Here is a 16408-nt window from a genome sequence, read left to right on the forward strand (position 1 = left end):
GGAGAATTTTTATTTCATCCCTTAACTGTCAGCTTAGAGATGAGCTTTTTTTATTTCATCCCTTAACCCTTATCACAGTGAGTAGCGTTTTTATTTCATCCCTTAACCCTTATCACAGTGAGTAGCTTTTTTATTTCATCCCTTAATCCTTATCATAGTGAGGAGCTTTCTTTATTTCAGCCCTTAACCCTCAGTACAGTGAGGAGCATTTTTATTTCAGCCCTTATCCCTCAGTACAGCGAGGAGCATTTTTATTTCAGCCCTTATCCCTCAGTACAGCGAGGAACATTTTTATTTCATCCCATAACTGTCAGCTTAGAGATGAGCTTTTTTATTTCATCCCTTAACCCTTATCAAAGTGAGTAGCTTTTTTATTTCATCCCTTAACCCTTATCACAGTGAGTAGCTTTTTTATTTCATCCCTTAATCCTTATCATAGTGAGGAGCTTTCTTTATTTCAGCCCTTAACCCTCAGTACAGCAAGGAGCATTTTTATTTCATCCCTTAGCTGTCAGCTTAGAGATGAGCTTTTTTATTTCATCCCTTAACCCTTACCACAGTGAGTAGCTTTTTTTATTTCATCCCTTAATCCTCAGCACAGTGAGGAGATTTTTTTATTTCATCCCTTAACCCTCAGCACAGTGAGGAGCTTTTTATATCATCCCTTAACCCTCAGCACAGTGAAGAGCTTTTCTATTTCATCCCTTAACCCTCAGCACAATGAGGAGCTTTTTTATGTCATCCCTTAACTCTCAGCACAGTGAAGAGCTTTTTTTTTCATCCCTTAACCCTCAGCACAGTGAAGAGACTTTTATATTTCATCCCTTAACCCTCAGCACAATGAGGAGCTTTTTTATGTCATCCCTTAACCCTCAGCACAATGAGGAGATTTTTTATTTCATCCCTTAACCCTCAGTACAGCGAGATTTTATATTTCATCCCTTAACCCTCAGCACAATGAGGAGATTTTTTATGTCATCCCTTAACCCTCAGCACAATGAGGAGATTTTTTTATTTCATCCCTTAACCCTCAGTACAGTGACATTTTTTATTTCATCCCTTAACCTTCAGCACAGTGAGGAGATTTTTTTATTTCATCCCTTAAACCTCAGCACAGTGAGGAGATTTTTTATTTCATCCCTTAACCCTCAGCATAGTGAGGAGATTTTTTATTTTGTTCCTTAAACCTCAGCACAGTGAGGTGCTTTATTTTCCTGTTCCTAGTCATTCTCCACTGCAACCTGAATCTGAAACTCAGCAGGACAACGTGACATGTACGTAGGACAGTGCTCAACAGATCTCACTAACTGACATATAATCTGTAGGCTATATATAAAATAACATGTCCTGACTGACTGATTCATCATTGCCGAGCCAAAACTACTGGACATAAAGAAATGACATTTTGAGGATACATTTATTTTACAACGTTCGTGCTCGCTAAGGGAGAATTTTTGGATATTCCGTCACTAAGAGGGTGAAAAGGGAGGTAAATTTTTAAAATGAGTGTACCTATATTTCACAAACTTAAGAGTTTAAAGACGTGAAATTTGGCATTTGGAATCTACTTTAAAATAAGGAAAGACATATTTTGTTTTGTTTTTGAAAAATCGTTTTAAGGGGGGTGAAAGAAGGTGCAAAGGGCATTGAATACCTTTTATGAAATTACTTATATCTCAAAAACTGAAGATGATACAGTCATGAAAATTGGTATTTAATATCTTCCTTAAAAATAAAGAAACACATGTCTTTTTTGTTTTTGGAAAATTTACTTAAGAGGAGGTAAACAGGAGTGAAAAATGGGGCGAGTTTTTAAAATGAGTATTTCTGCAATATATCTCGAAAACGTAACATGTTACAGACGTGAAAATTGGTATTTGGTATCTCCTGTAAAACTAAAGGAACAGATCAGATGTAAGGCTTTTCCGGCGTTTGCTCTATTAACCAGCGTTTCGTCTTAGCTCTGACACTAGACTCATCAGAGTGGGATGTGTCAGACCCTACCCACTGACGGTGGGGTGTATGCAGGTGAATTTATAAGAAGCCCTATATAAGAGGCACAGTCTGATAACTGCATACGAGAGATAAAACTCCACAATGGAATTATTGCCCGCCTAGCAATTCCGAATGGAATGACATGCTCTATTGGTGGAAAAATATCTAATTGCCTCCTTGGGAACTTAGAATTTCCAAACTAAAGGAACGTGCATAAATTTTTTTCTGAAAATCCCATTTAAGGGAAGTGTTAAAGGGGTAAAATTTTAAAATGAGCATTTCTACAGTATATCTCAAAAACTTACCATATTACAGATGTGAAAATTTGTATTTTTAATCTCTTTTAAATAAAGAGTAACACGTATTTTTTGGAAAAAACTTAAGATGGCGTAAAAATGACTGGAAAGGGGGGCTGAATTATTTTTATTAGGATACTGGTATTTCCAAAACTGAAAATATTACAGACGTGAACATTGGTATTTGGAATCTCCTTTAAAAATAAAGAAACACATATTTTTGTTTTTGGAAAATTCACTGAAGAGGGTTGTAAAAAGGACTGAAAATGGGTTTGAATTCTTTTTATGAGGATAAATATATCTCACAAACTGAAGATGTTACAGACAAGGAAATTTGTATTTTGAATCTCCTTTCAAAATGAAGAATGATGTATTTGTTTTGTTTTTGGAAAATCCACTAAGGGGGTGGGGTGAGTGAAAAGGAATGAAGAAAGTGTTGAATTCTTTTTATGAGTTCTTTTTAAGAGGATACTTACATATCACATACTGAAGATGTTACAGACGCAAAAATTGGTATTTGGAACCTCCTGTAAAAGTGAAGGAACATGCATAATTTGTTTTCTGAAAATCCACTTGGGGGAGTGTTAAAAGGGGGTGAATATTTAAAATGAGCTTATCTACAGTATGTCTCAAAATCTTAACATATTACAGATGTGAAAACTGACATTTTTAATCTTATAAAAATTAAGTTCCACGTATTTTTTGTTTTGGAAAAATTCAAGGGGTGGGGGTTGTAAGAAGGACTGAAAAAAGGGTTGAATTATTTTCATAAGGATACTTATATCCCCAAAACTTAAGATGTTACAGGCATGGAAATTTGTTTTTGGAATTTTCTTTAAGAACGAAGACATGTATTTTTTTGTTTTTGGAAAATTCACTTAAGGGGTTGGGGTGGGTGAAGAAAGTGTTAAATTATTTTTTATGAGGATACTTACATATCACATCCTGAAGATGTTACAGACATAAAAATTGGTATTCGGAATCTCCTGTAAAAGTAAAGGAACATGCATAATTTGTTTTCTGAAAATCCTTTAAGGGGAAGTGTTAAAAGGGGGTGAATTTTTAAAAAGAGCATATCTACAGTATATCTCAAAAACTTAACATATTACAGATGTGGAAACTGGTATTTTTAACCTTTTAAAAATAAAGTACCACGTATTTTTTGTTTCGGAAAAACTTAGGGGGTTGGGTTTTTATAGAGGACTGAAAAAGGGGTTGAATTCTTTTTATGAGGATACTTATATCTTAAAACCTGAAGACATTACAGACATGAAAATTTGTATTTGGAATCTCCTTTAAAAATAAAGAAACGTATTATTTTGTTTTTGGAAAATCCAGTTAAGGGGGATAAATAAGTTGAAAAATGAGTTGAATTCTTTGTTTGAGGATACTTATATCTCAAAAACAAAGGATGTTACAGATGAGAAAATTGGTATTTGGAACTCCTTTAAAAATAAAGACACATTTTGTGGCGGGGTAGGGTGAGTGCAATCAACTTAAAGGGGTGTAAAAAGTGTTGAATTCTTTTTATGAGGATACAAATCAGAAGTGAACTTAAAGCAATATACCCATAAGGGGGTTTTGACTGTGGGGTGAGGAATGATGACAAAAATATGCATTTATCTGAAACCGTCTGAATTATGAAGTTAAAATTTCAAATGATATCCTAGGTATTAAATAGCAGGAGATTTGAAACAAATTTAACCTCTCAGAGAGTTAAATGGGGTTAAGATCCGAAAAAAAAAAATTTACTCCTTCCTCCGAAATGGTTTAACGTACAAAAACAAAATTCCAAATAGCGGTATATATTTTAAATCCTAGGTGTGAAATAGGAAATATTTTGTAATGTTCCACTCCTAAAGTGTTAAATGAGGTTAGCTCCGTAAACGAAATTATTCATCCCTCCAAAATAGTCTGACGTACAAAGTTGTAATTTTACGAGACGGGTCTTCTTTTATGTCCTATCTGTAAAATATCGTATACTTCGAAACATTTCTCTCCTAAAGGGGTTTATATGGTGGTTGACTCTCAAAAACGCAATATCCATTCTTCCGAAATTGTTTCAGGCACAAACTTAATTTTGTTTATGAAGGGTGGTCTTCTATATCCTAAAAAAACATTCACCCCTTAAAAGTATTCATTCCTCCATTACTGTTCAATGTACAAAATCAAAATTTCATAGGTTGGTTGCTTTTACATCTTAGATGTTAAATAAAATAGGGTTTAAAACATAAAAGTTATTCAGTATGGGGTACAAATGAGTGTTAGATCAAAAAGTAAATCATCATTCCCTCAAAAACGTTTGACGTACGAAGTGAGGATGTATTTCACAGGCTCAGATGACAGTGGACTCTGAAAAATGTAAAACTTTGAATAATAACTTTCAGTTTAAAACCGTAGCGAAGCACGGGTATCTTATTAGTTAACACGTCCGTCCATCCATCCATGCCTTCTACACTTACTAGGTAGGCTACCTATCAGTCCAAATATCCCAAACCTTTATATGAGATTGCAACAACAGCAAGATCACGAATGTAGGATGAGGATGAAGGATGTTTGTTTGTTTGTTTGTTTTAAAATGTAATCTTTTTTGGAGTGCTTGGGAAGTCCGGAGACAGAGTTCATAGCTCAGGAAATCTGAAAGTCAGTCAGTTGGGTGGGTTAACTCCTAGCAGTAGAGGCCTTCTTCAGGTTGTTGTTTACAGGTTTTAGGGGATGAACTGTTTATCTCTATGGCTAAAGGGTTAGCATGCTGGTCTTTGGTCACAGGGTTCCCAGGTTCGATTTCTGGCAGGGTCGGGAATTTTAACCATAATTGGTTAATTCCCCTGGCACAGGGACTGGGTGTATGTGCCGTCCTCATCATCATTTTCATCCACATCATGACGCGCAGGTCGTCTACGAGCATCAAATCAAAAAACCTGCACCCGGCCTCTTTGGAGGCCACATGCCATTAAATTAAAGGGGTTGAACTAGTTTGTTTACCTCAATGAAAAGGCTAAATGGTAGAGATTGCTTTGTGTAATAGAGTAGAACCTCTGTTAACAGGAACAAAGGCGGGAAAGGTGGTTTCAGATTATGAAAATTTTAGATAATAATTAAAATATAATCTGTATAGTTAAGGAACATTTTTTGAAATTTTAGATTAAAGTAAATGAAGACAATACATATACAATGCTAACAAAGCATTTAATAAACCCAAACTACTGTACATGTTTAGAACAAACCATGTTCCATAATGCATATACTTGTACAATTGCACTATTTCTTTGAAAAAGTCTTCTACTTATTTTTTTGTCCCTTTTCACATCATTCTGTAGCTGATATGTTACACCACTGTTTCATTAGCAGAATCTGTATTATTTTCTTCCCTTTTTTTTTTTGTTTTTTTGTTAAAGTGGAACCATCTTCTTTTCAGGTTGAACTTGATTGATCACTTTGAAGTTTCTCAGTCTGTTGAAACTAATTTTATAATCTAAAGAACAATACCTGATTTAATGAGACATTCACAGCTTCACCAGACTGGAAAACTTGGAAGTTACATAATCCCTGTATTTGATCTTCTCAGGAAGTTCTTCCTATTTCTCTACAATCATAAACATTTTATGGAACTTCTTATCTTGTTTCCAGGCTAGCCATAGTCGGCGACGTGGAGGATGGGTTCGAGTCCGTGCCAAGAATCGCCCACAAGACATCTTGGAAACAGCAGAGTCACAAAATGTAGCAACAGTTACCAACATTCTACCACCCACAACAGTGAAAGATTCTATTCCCAGCCCTTGGGTGTTCTTTAATCCAGTGGAAAACAATCCTCCTTCTGATATAGTACCACTTGTGGATGAACAAGATGAATATGAAAATGAAGCGGATGACCAAAGCAAACAATACGAGAAAGATCCTAAGATTAGCTTCACTACAAAAGGAGTATACTTTGGTAATTATGATGATTTCTTTGATGAAGAACACAAAAGAACCAAAGCAGAAAACTCAGAAAGAGAAGAAATATATTCGACACCAAGCACACCTCAAGACTATCGTGAAAGTGATTTGAATGTTTCTGATGACCCAGAACGCTTTGAATCAGAAGAGATCAGTCAAGGAAATAAAAGTCAACAGACTAACAACAGTCAATATGAAAATGAGAGTTTACTAGGAGAATACTATTCTATTTCTACTCAAAATGAAACAAGTAGCATCCAAGACAATGAAAAACTCCTGTTACAAGATGATCTGGAAATAAAGGTCAGTACCGACAATATAACAAACAATACTCCTTCTCAGTTGGAACAGAATGTCTCGCAAGCTGCTTTAAATGAAACACCAACAGAAGAAACAAAGAATGACGTAGGTTTACTAGAAGCTCTTCTGCAAGAAATAGAGGAAATAGAAGAAATCAGCAATGTAAAAGCACCAAACCACATAGCTGAGGGAGTAACTTTTGAAAGCAAAGAAAATCAAACTCAGACTGAAACTAACAAAACATTTTCAGAACTTCCAGCTGAGAAGGATATCATTATTAGCAATGAGACAGATAATATCAGTAACAGCAGGTCAAAATTATTGCAAGAAGAAGAAAACAAATTAGCAAACGAGTCAGTCACAGAAATTTCACAGGATATCACCACCTCACCACCTGAGAGTGAGCAGGGATATCAGCCTGAAGACTCAACGAACACTTCAGGCATTAATATCCACAGGCTGAAAGAATATCAGCCTAACCCCATGCGATTTCTAGGGACATCAACATCAACAGAGGTCTCACATGAGACAGAGATCTGTTATAGGGGACGGTGCGTCAAAACCAAAACAGCAGTGGACCAGATCCCAATGGAGTGAATGAAAGTGTAAGACTAGCATTTCAGTTTTCAAGGAAAAGACAGTGTGTGTGTGGGTGTGCAATTGCGTGTTTGTTTATATAACTGTATGGAGACAAGTGTATGAGTGAGACAGTGACTGAAGCTCTAAGATTAAGTACCGGTATTTAATTTATACACTCCGCTACACAACAGTAGTATGTATAGACAATGTATATATCATGTGCCAATCAGGTAATTTGTTATTTGTACTATTACCATTCTTTCTGATATCAGCAAATAAGTTAACTGTTCCTAATGTGTGTGTACATAAATTCACTCCTAAATTCATTTCTGACATTCAAACTTTCTACTTTTACAGGGAGTTTTTTCCCCACATGTAAAATTGTAGGTTTGCTGCTCATGAAGAGAATAAAATCTTTTAACTTATTGCAAAAGATGACAGTGTATTAAATATTTGCAACCTATTCAATTATAGTTATTACCTAGAGTTGAAGATTAGCGATGGAAAGGAACAAGCAAGACTCAAATCAAGTCGTATATAGAGAAACTAGTTGATGTACCCATGCTTCGCTAAGGAATTCTACATTATACACAGAATTCTAGGTTAAGTGGGGTACACATTGTGGGTAAGATTTTATTAAATTGCATAGCTCTTAATGTTACCCCAGAAACGCGACAGGGAAGTCATCATATGACTTTTCTCATGTGAAGACTGGGTTAGGGAATTTTCATTGTAATGGCAGACACTCTTGCCTGCTATCAGTCACAATCAAGTTGGGAAGTTTTCATTATGATGGGAGACTCTTACTCTCTACCTGGCTTTTTACATCCTCAGAAAGACTGTCTTTGTGGTTTTCCCAATTGAAATCAACATACGTCATTACAAAGATGTCAGTAGGAATGTTGCGATTAAAAGCAATGTTATTATATGAAATACTCCATCAAATGAAAAACCAATATAAATGGTCCATTATTGGACATTATAAATTTTCCAGCTAACTCATTCCTGGTTGCCAGCATTTTGCCCCTGTGTGCTAAGTTGGGCTCATCAGTTGGTAAATAGCACACCCACCAAGATGCATGGCTAGTGCATACCGTGGAGGCCACTGCGTAGGGTACTTGGGAGCCACCGGCAGAGCCAATGCACTATGAGAGACTTTGTCTCATTACCAAGTAGCCTAAGCAGTGGCCTCCATAGTATGCACTAACCATACATCTTGGTGGGTGTGCTATTTACCAACTGATGAGCCCAACTTAGCACACAGAGGCAAAATGCTGGCAACGAGGAATGAGTTAGCTGGAAAATTTATAATGTCCAATAACGGACTATTTATATTGGTATTATAAATTTACTCATTTGGGACAAATATTTCAGATTTCCTATGGGAATCAACATCTAATTAAATGAAAAATCGCATGCTTTCCCCTAAACTACCACATCATCCAGTGTTAATACAATTATTTATAACCTAGACTGTAGTTCTTTATTCCCCGACTTTATATACTGATTTTTGTTAAATTCTGTTTACCCATTTTCTTGTGAGTCAGCACTGATATGGACTTAGCAACAAAAACTCTAATTCATGAATATCTCTGTTACAATAGCTGTATGGTAAAAATGTATAAGGCATAAATAATCAGAAATTTAATTCTCTATAACTTTTGTTATGCAGTATTTATTGATAGGACTAATAATAACAAATATTTGAGAATTACATTTTAGGCCTTCCCCTAAACTACCATTTCACTCCGTGTGAATAAAATTATTTATAGCCTAGATTGTAGTGGCTCATTCCCCAACTTTATATACCGATTTTTATTAAATTATCTTCAGCCATATTCTCGTGACACACACACACACACGCGCGCGCGCGCGCGCGCGCGCGGCAGAAAATTAAAAAGTGCAGTTCCTTGTTACTGTGGACATAACCAATACAGAAATACCATTCTTTTTAAATTCTGAGCAATGTACAGACAAAACTCTTATTTTATATACCAGTAACAGGTGGTCTGCCAGCCTCTTGCGATCCAGTTTTATGCATCCCTTCACATTTACTACAATCCTAAAAGACATCGGTCCCTCTCCCTAATCCGGGCTAATATAACGAGATGTGTGTTTACGGACTAGAAGACAGCAGGAATCATGAACACTATTAATTCATTACCTCGAACGAATCCGTAAAACAGGTACAGATACAGTAAAATGAAAATGTTAAAGGTCCACCTTTTCAATACCATGAATGTTTATTGATGTGAGTATATATCACATAACGTTTAAAGAAGATTGGTACTAGTTTCGACGCTCATTGCGCGTCATCATCAGCCAACAAATCATTCGAGCAAATGCAATGACTGCAATTCCTCATACGTTGGGCAAACAGGACGCAGTTTCACGACTAGATATTCAGAGCACGTCAATGCTATAAGATATAATAGGTTTTCAGCAATAGGTCAACACATCTCTGACTCCAACCACAAGTTTACTGACATTGAACATCATTTAGAGATCCTCCAAATGGCCAATAAAGGGCCTCTCATGAATATAATTGAAAATTGTTTTATCCATTTTGATCAATACTTTAATCCTAACTTCAACTTAAATGAAATTTCTGAGAAGCCTAATATCCTTTTCGATTTCTTAATTAACTTGTTTAAAAATATCAGATTTCCAAACACTAGCGCTATCTTTCAAGCCATGTGCAATACGCTTCCCCGTCACTTACCCCCACTACCTCATCCCTCTGCCCCACCATAGCCCTACTCCTCAGCTTTAGTTCCTCCTCTTCCCCCTTCCCCTCCGCTACTTGGCTTCCATTATTGCTCTCTTCATTAGCCCAGCTCCTCTCATTTCAACATCCGTGCCATCACGCTGCTCAAGGTGAGTTTGCCTCTTTTTTTCCTTTATCTTTCTTTTGGCTACTTACGTTTACATCACGCCTAATTTGGCTTTCAATCTTTTCGTGAGGTCTCCGTGTTTCCATACTGAACTGGGAATCGTAACGTTGATTCAAATTATGATCTTCACACGACCACATTGTTGGCTTTGAAACCACCTGAATTAAGCCTATTAATTACCACAACTTAAGAGAACGAGGTTTATTCTTCTCACTGATAACATATGTTACCTTATGATCCATGCACCTCAAGCTGGACTATTCTCTTGTTTATCAAGACTCAACAACTGGGATACCTTCTCAAAAGTTTTAGATTTTACAGTCAGATGCACCTCATCATTTCAACTGGTTACGATCTAACAGTGACTTTATAGGTGCTATCACGTGTTTTAGATGGTCATACTAGTTTCGACTGCACCCTCATCTTTTTAACGTAACATTTAAAATGTGCCTTAGTAGATGCATTCAAGTGTTGTATATAAATACACCTTATGTTCTACAAACCTCAAGCTGGACTATTTTATCGTGTATCATACCCTAACAGCTTTTGCACAGTTACGATCAATATGGGGATCCCCTCACATTCGTATAAAAACGAAGCTAAGGATATTCAACTCAAATGTTAAATCTGTGTTACTGTATGGAAGTGAGACCTGGAAAGTGACATAAGACATTACCACAAGGTTACAGACTTTTATAAATCGGTGTTTGAGGTACATTATGAGAATATGGTGGCCAAAAACTATCTCAAACAAAGACCTTTGGGAGGCCACAAGTCAAAGTCCCATACAGGAACAGATAATGAGAAGAAAATGGAGATGGATTGGGCACACCCTGAGAAGACCACAAGAGAGTATCACAAGACAGGCATTGAGTTGGAATCCACAAGGCAGTCACAGGCAAGGCAGACCGAGGATTACCTGGAAGAGAACCACAGATAAGGAGATTGCTGGAGTTAACAAGACATGGAGGGAGGTGAAAGCATTGGTGGCAGATAGAACAAGCTGGAGAAATTTCGTTGAGGCCCTATGTTCCACAATGGAATTAAAGGAAATAAGTCAAGTCATATCCTAACAATTGTGTTACCTTCTCTGATTTGCTTTCATTGTTTTAACTTGTTACAATACAACTTTTAACATTAATCCTTGTATTTGCTGTCATGTGTTTTATATTTTAACTAGTCGTAGTTTAACATTTGTCTTGTAGGTGCTATCATGTGTTATATATTGCTATTTGATAAGTTGTATTTTGCTCAAATGATTTGTTGGCTGATGATGACGCGCAATGAGCATCGAAACTAGTACCAATCTTCTTTAAACATTATGTGATATATACTCACATCAATAAACGTTCATGGTATTGAAAAGGTAGACCTTTAACATTTTCATTTTACTGTAATCCTAGTTCAATAGGAACAAAATGAAGTTTCTAACTTTCAATGAGGTACAGATACGCAGAACACGTACTTGAAAACAGGAGGTGGATGCATAGACCGGGAACATGGTACTGTATAGGCTGGGAAGTGGGCACTGCAGGTCAAGTGTCACAGTAGCTCACATGGCAAGCGGGCAGAGAGATATGTGATAGTGGACAGTGCTCAAGGTAGGAGGTTCGAATCCCACATAATAATTTTCTTTTAACAGCCAGTTGCCTAGGATGTGGTAAGGTTGCATACTTGATACATTCCAAGGACTGATTTGTTTATTTGACCCTTTAAAAGACCATATGTATGGTTGCACTAGGTATGGTGCAGGGTTGGACAAGGATGAGGAATAAAAATCTGCTCCCCCCCTCTCCCTAATCGCCACTACTGATCGCATCCTATATCTACTCTCTAATCTGTTTGGCCTACCTCTACCATTATTTCTGCATATACTTCCCTCAAAAACTAACTGAACAAGTTCTGAGAGTCTCAAGATGTGTCCTATCAATCTACTAGTCACCTCCCTTCCCCAACTCAGTTCAGTATCTCATCATTTGTGAACCAATCTAACCATCTCACCTCCAGCATTCTTCCGTAACTCCACATTTCAAAAACCTTCTATTCAACTAGGTTGAGTAGTTCAGGCAGCAGAACGCTGGCCTTCTGAACTCAAGTTGGCAGGATCGATCCTTGCTCTTTGAAGGTGCTCTAACATGACAACCTTGTACAGGTAGATTTAGTGGCACGTAAAAGAACTCCACTGCAACAAAATTCCAGCCCTGCATTGTCTCCAAAAACTGTAATTTAGTGGGACCTAAAACCAAAAATTTTCTTTGTTGGGGTCTATTATAGACTATGTTAAGCATCATTCATTTCTAGTTCTCCTTCTTGAGATCAGCCAAGTATTCTTTATCCTTTTGGAATGGGCTTCTTTGCATTTTTGCGACCAGGTGTTGCTGGTCTGATTCCTATTTGTGTAATCTTGGTTGATCATTTGATCTCAGAATCCTGCAATTTTGTTGATGGCCATCCTATAATTTTTCTTTCTTTCTTCTTTCTTAATCCGTTTACCCTCCAGGGTTGGTTTTTCCCTTGGACTCAGCGAGGGATCCCCTCTATCACCTCAAGGGCAGTGTCCTGGAGCATGAAACTTTTGGTCGGGGAATACAACTGGAAAGGAGGACCTGTACCTTGCCCAGGTAGCCTCACCTGCTATGCTGAACAGGGGCCTTGTTGGGAGATGGGAAGATTGGAAGGGATAGACAAGGAAGAGGGAAGGAAGCGGCTGTGGCCTTAAGTTAGGTACCATCCCAGTATTTGCCTGGCGGAGAAGTGGGAAACCACGAAAAACCACTTCCAGGATGGCTGAGGAGGGAATCAAACCGCCTCTACTCAGCTGACCTCCCAAAGCTGAGCGGACCCTGTTTCAGCACTCCTACCATTTTTCAAATTTCGTGGCAGAGCCGGGAATTGAACCCAGGCCTCTGGGGGTGGCAGCTAATCACACTAACCACTACCCACCATAATAATGTCTATTATGTACTGCATCCTGTGGTTTGTTCTTTTCCTCCATGTCCTCCTTGACACCTTTAAGCCAATTCATTTGTCTTTCTGCTCTCCATATATTCCAAAATTCTCTCAGCTGTTCTCTCTGCTGACATTCTTTTGATGTGTCCGTAGAAACAAAGTCTTCTCTTTGTAAATGACAATATGATTTTCACTGTCTTTTTGTATAATTCTGCATTTGGTTGCATTCAAAATTCTTGTCCCACTTTCCTAGGCCCGAGTATTTTCCTCAAGTTTTCTCTCTCTTTTTTCTCAATGTTTTCTAGTAAGCCCTTCCTGTTCAGTGAAATGCATTTGATCACATACAAACTTTCTGGCTATAACACAGTGTTGTAATGTCTGAATTTTGCAGTGATGAGATTTTGACTTTTTCTTCTTCTTCTTCTTCTTTTATGACCACATAGGATCACTTTAGTCAGTCCGTCGTTCAGGTCTCTTTGAAGGGATTGTTCGGGCTTTGCGGTCCTCCCAGTACTTCTTCAGACGCTCCGATCTTCGTGCCCTTTCCTCAGTTGAAAATGTGCGTGTTGTTGGTTTGTTTTGTGTAAGGGTAAAGCGGAGGTTTGTATTCTTGAGTTTTGTATTCAATTTTATCTTATTTTTGGTGTCTTCTGTTGTAAGGCCTATTTCCTTCAGATCCTCTCTTACTTCTCTGATCCATTTACATCCTGTTGTGGTATTTTTTGAGACGAGATTGTGTTGTACTAGTTGTTTCAGAAGTCTCGAGTCCTGCATCCTCATGATATGTCCAAAGAATCCCAGTCTCCTCTTACGCATAGTATCTGTAATGGGTTCTAGCTCTTTGTACACGACTTTGTTAGGTATTAACCGCCACTGTCCATCTTTCTGATATTTTTTGTTGATACAGGTTCTTCCAATCCTCCTTTCAATTTTCTGAAGTCTGTCAGTCTTTGATTGTTTATTCAGGTAAAAGAGTGTTTCTGCTGCATATGTAGCTTCCGGTTTTATAACTGTGTTGTAGTGTTTTATTTTTGTATTTATTGATAGACATTTCTTTTTGTAGATATCCCATGTTAATTTTTGTGCTTTAGCTAATCTATTTGTTCTTACTTGGATTGAGATTTTTTCATTTAAGTTATGTGTTATTACTTCTCCAAGATATTTAAACTGAGTTACTATTTTGATTTTATGACCATTTATGGTGACTTCTTTTAGCTGTGTTGGTTTTTGGGGCATAATTTCTGTTTTTTCAAATGATATTTTGAGGCCAATTTTATTTGCAATGTTTTGAAGTTCTGATATCTGGGTTTTTGCTTCTTTTATGTCCACTGCTAGTAATGCTAAATCGTCAGCAAAACCCAGGCAATTTGTTTTGATTTTTCGGCCAATCTTTATTTTGGGGGGACATTTTCTAAACCATTCCCTCATTACCATTTCTAGAGCACAGTTAAATAATAGTGGTGAGAGCCCATCTCCCTGCCGTAGTCCAGTTTTAATTTCAAATGTCTCTGATGTTTCCCCCCTAAACTTCACTTTTGACTTGGTATTGGTGAGAGTCAATTTTATCATGTTTATTAATTTGGGGTGTAGTCCAAGGTGTCTTAAAATTTTAAACAGAGATTCTCTATGGATGCAATCATAAGCTTTCTTGAAATCTACAAATGTTATCACCATATCTCTGTTTCTTCTCCTGTTATAGTCCATTATCAACTTAAGACTCATGATCTGATCAGGACAGCTCCTCCAGGGTCTGAAACCTCCTTGATATTCTCCTAGTTCTTTCTCAAGTTGTAAACTTATCCTATTAAGGATGATTATTGAAAATATTTTGTATGTTATGTCTAGGAGAGAGATTCCCCTGTAATTATTAGGGTCAGTTTTGTCTCCTCTTTTGTGCAGTGGATGAATGAGGGCTGTTGTCCAGTGTTCTGGTAGTTCTTCTTTAATCCAGATAGAGACAAGTTGTTGATGGAGGGCAACTTTTGCTGAGGTTCCTGCATATTTCCAGATTTCCGCAAAGGTCTGATCTTCTCCTGGCGCTTTGTAGTTTTTTAATTTATTCAGAGCTTGGTAGACTTCCTTTATTGTGGGGGGATTGATGTTTTCTGGTGATGTTTTTATCAGGGTGTTGGTGTCCAAATGAAGGAGTTCTGTAGGTTCCTCACAATTTAAAAGCTTGTTGAAATGTTTAGCCAGAATTTCTGCATTGTCTTTATTGTTATGGGCCAGCTTACCATCTTCATCCTTCATCAGTAGGGTCGGGGGTTCATATTTTTGGAGCTGCTTTCTGAAGGTTTTGTAGTAGTCCCTTGATTTAGTTTTACTGAACTGTTCTTCAATTAACTGCAGGGTGTCCTTATGATGTTGTCTTTTTATTCTTCTTAAGACTTGGGTAGTTTCTTTTCTCTGTTTTACTAGCTTTTGATAGGATATTTCTGTCTTTTGGGACTGATGTAATAGCCATGCCTGATGTCTTTTCTCCACTGTTTCATCACATTCACTGTTCCACCATTGGTGTTTTTTACGTGGTTTAATTGGAGCTAGGTCTTCTGCAATTTGTTTAAGGTTGTGTACTAAGTCTTCAAGTTTGTCTGTGATTTTTATTTTTTCAGTTGCTTTCTGGTAATTTTTGTTGTTGATTAGCTGGGTAGGATCTATTTTTCTTTTAGTTTTAAGGGCTTGCTTTTGTTGTCTCCTCTGGGGAGTGAGTTTAATTTTAATTTTAACTACGTAGTGATCTGAACCTGTGTCTATTCCTCGGAGGACTTTGACGTTATAGATCTCTTTGTGGTGGTATTTGTCCATGCAGACGTGGTCCAGTTGCCATTCTCCTTTAGTGTAGTCAGGGTGTTTCCATGTTTTGAGTTTTTGAGGTTTCCTCTTAAAACATGTAGATTTTGAGATTAAATTATGGTTTCTACACAGGTCAACTAGTCTCTCTCCATTTTTATTTGTTTTCTTGTGTGCTGGCCATTTTCCGATGATGTCACGGTATTTTCTTTCTCTGCCTAGTTGAGCGTTGAAGTCGCCTATTAATAATTTTATATGGTGTTTGGGGATGTTATCTATGGTCTGGTCCAATAGGTCCCAAAATTCTCCTGTTTCCTCCTGGTCTTTTGAGGAGTTGTTTTTATCATTAGTGGGAGCATGGGCATTTATTATAGTATAGATTTTATTAGATGCCTTTAAGGTGAGCGTTGAGAGTCGTGGAGACTGTGATCTGAATTCTTGAACTGAGTTTATTATTTTAAGGCTGACCAAAAATCCTGTTCCAAATTGTGGGACATTCTTCATCACTCTCTTCCCGGGTATACCTTTATAAAGTCTGTACCCTTGAGATTCCAAGGCATCCTGGTCAGTGTTTCTAATTTCCTGTAATCCCATGATAAGAATTTTGTGTTGGTCCATTATGTCGGTGATCACTTTTAGTTTACCGGTTTGCATGAGTGAGTTTAT

At 37.3% G+C, this 16408-nt stretch overlaps 1 protein-coding gene across 1 annotated transcript in view; it reads left to right on the top strand.

The window, feature by feature from the left end:
• The window catches only part of LOC136872309 (uncharacterized), a 56074-nt gene extending 48565 nt beyond the window's left edge, over positions 1-7509 (top strand). Inside the window, exon 3 of the mRNA XM_068227424.1 lies at positions 5922-7509. Coding sequence (XP_068083525.1) covers positions 5922-7127 — 1206 coding nt within the window. The 3' untranslated portion in view covers positions 7128-7509. The remainder of the gene's footprint in view (positions 1-5921) is intronic.
• The last annotated feature ends 8899 nt before the right edge of the window (positions 7510-16408 follow it).

Source organism: Anabrus simplex, chromosome 4, assembly GCF_040414725.1.
Source record: "Anabrus simplex isolate iqAnaSimp1 chromosome 4, ASM4041472v1, whole genome shotgun sequence".
In the NCBI taxonomy this organism is placed as follows: Eukaryota; Metazoa; Arthropoda; class Insecta; order Orthoptera; family Tettigoniidae; genus Anabrus; species Anabrus simplex.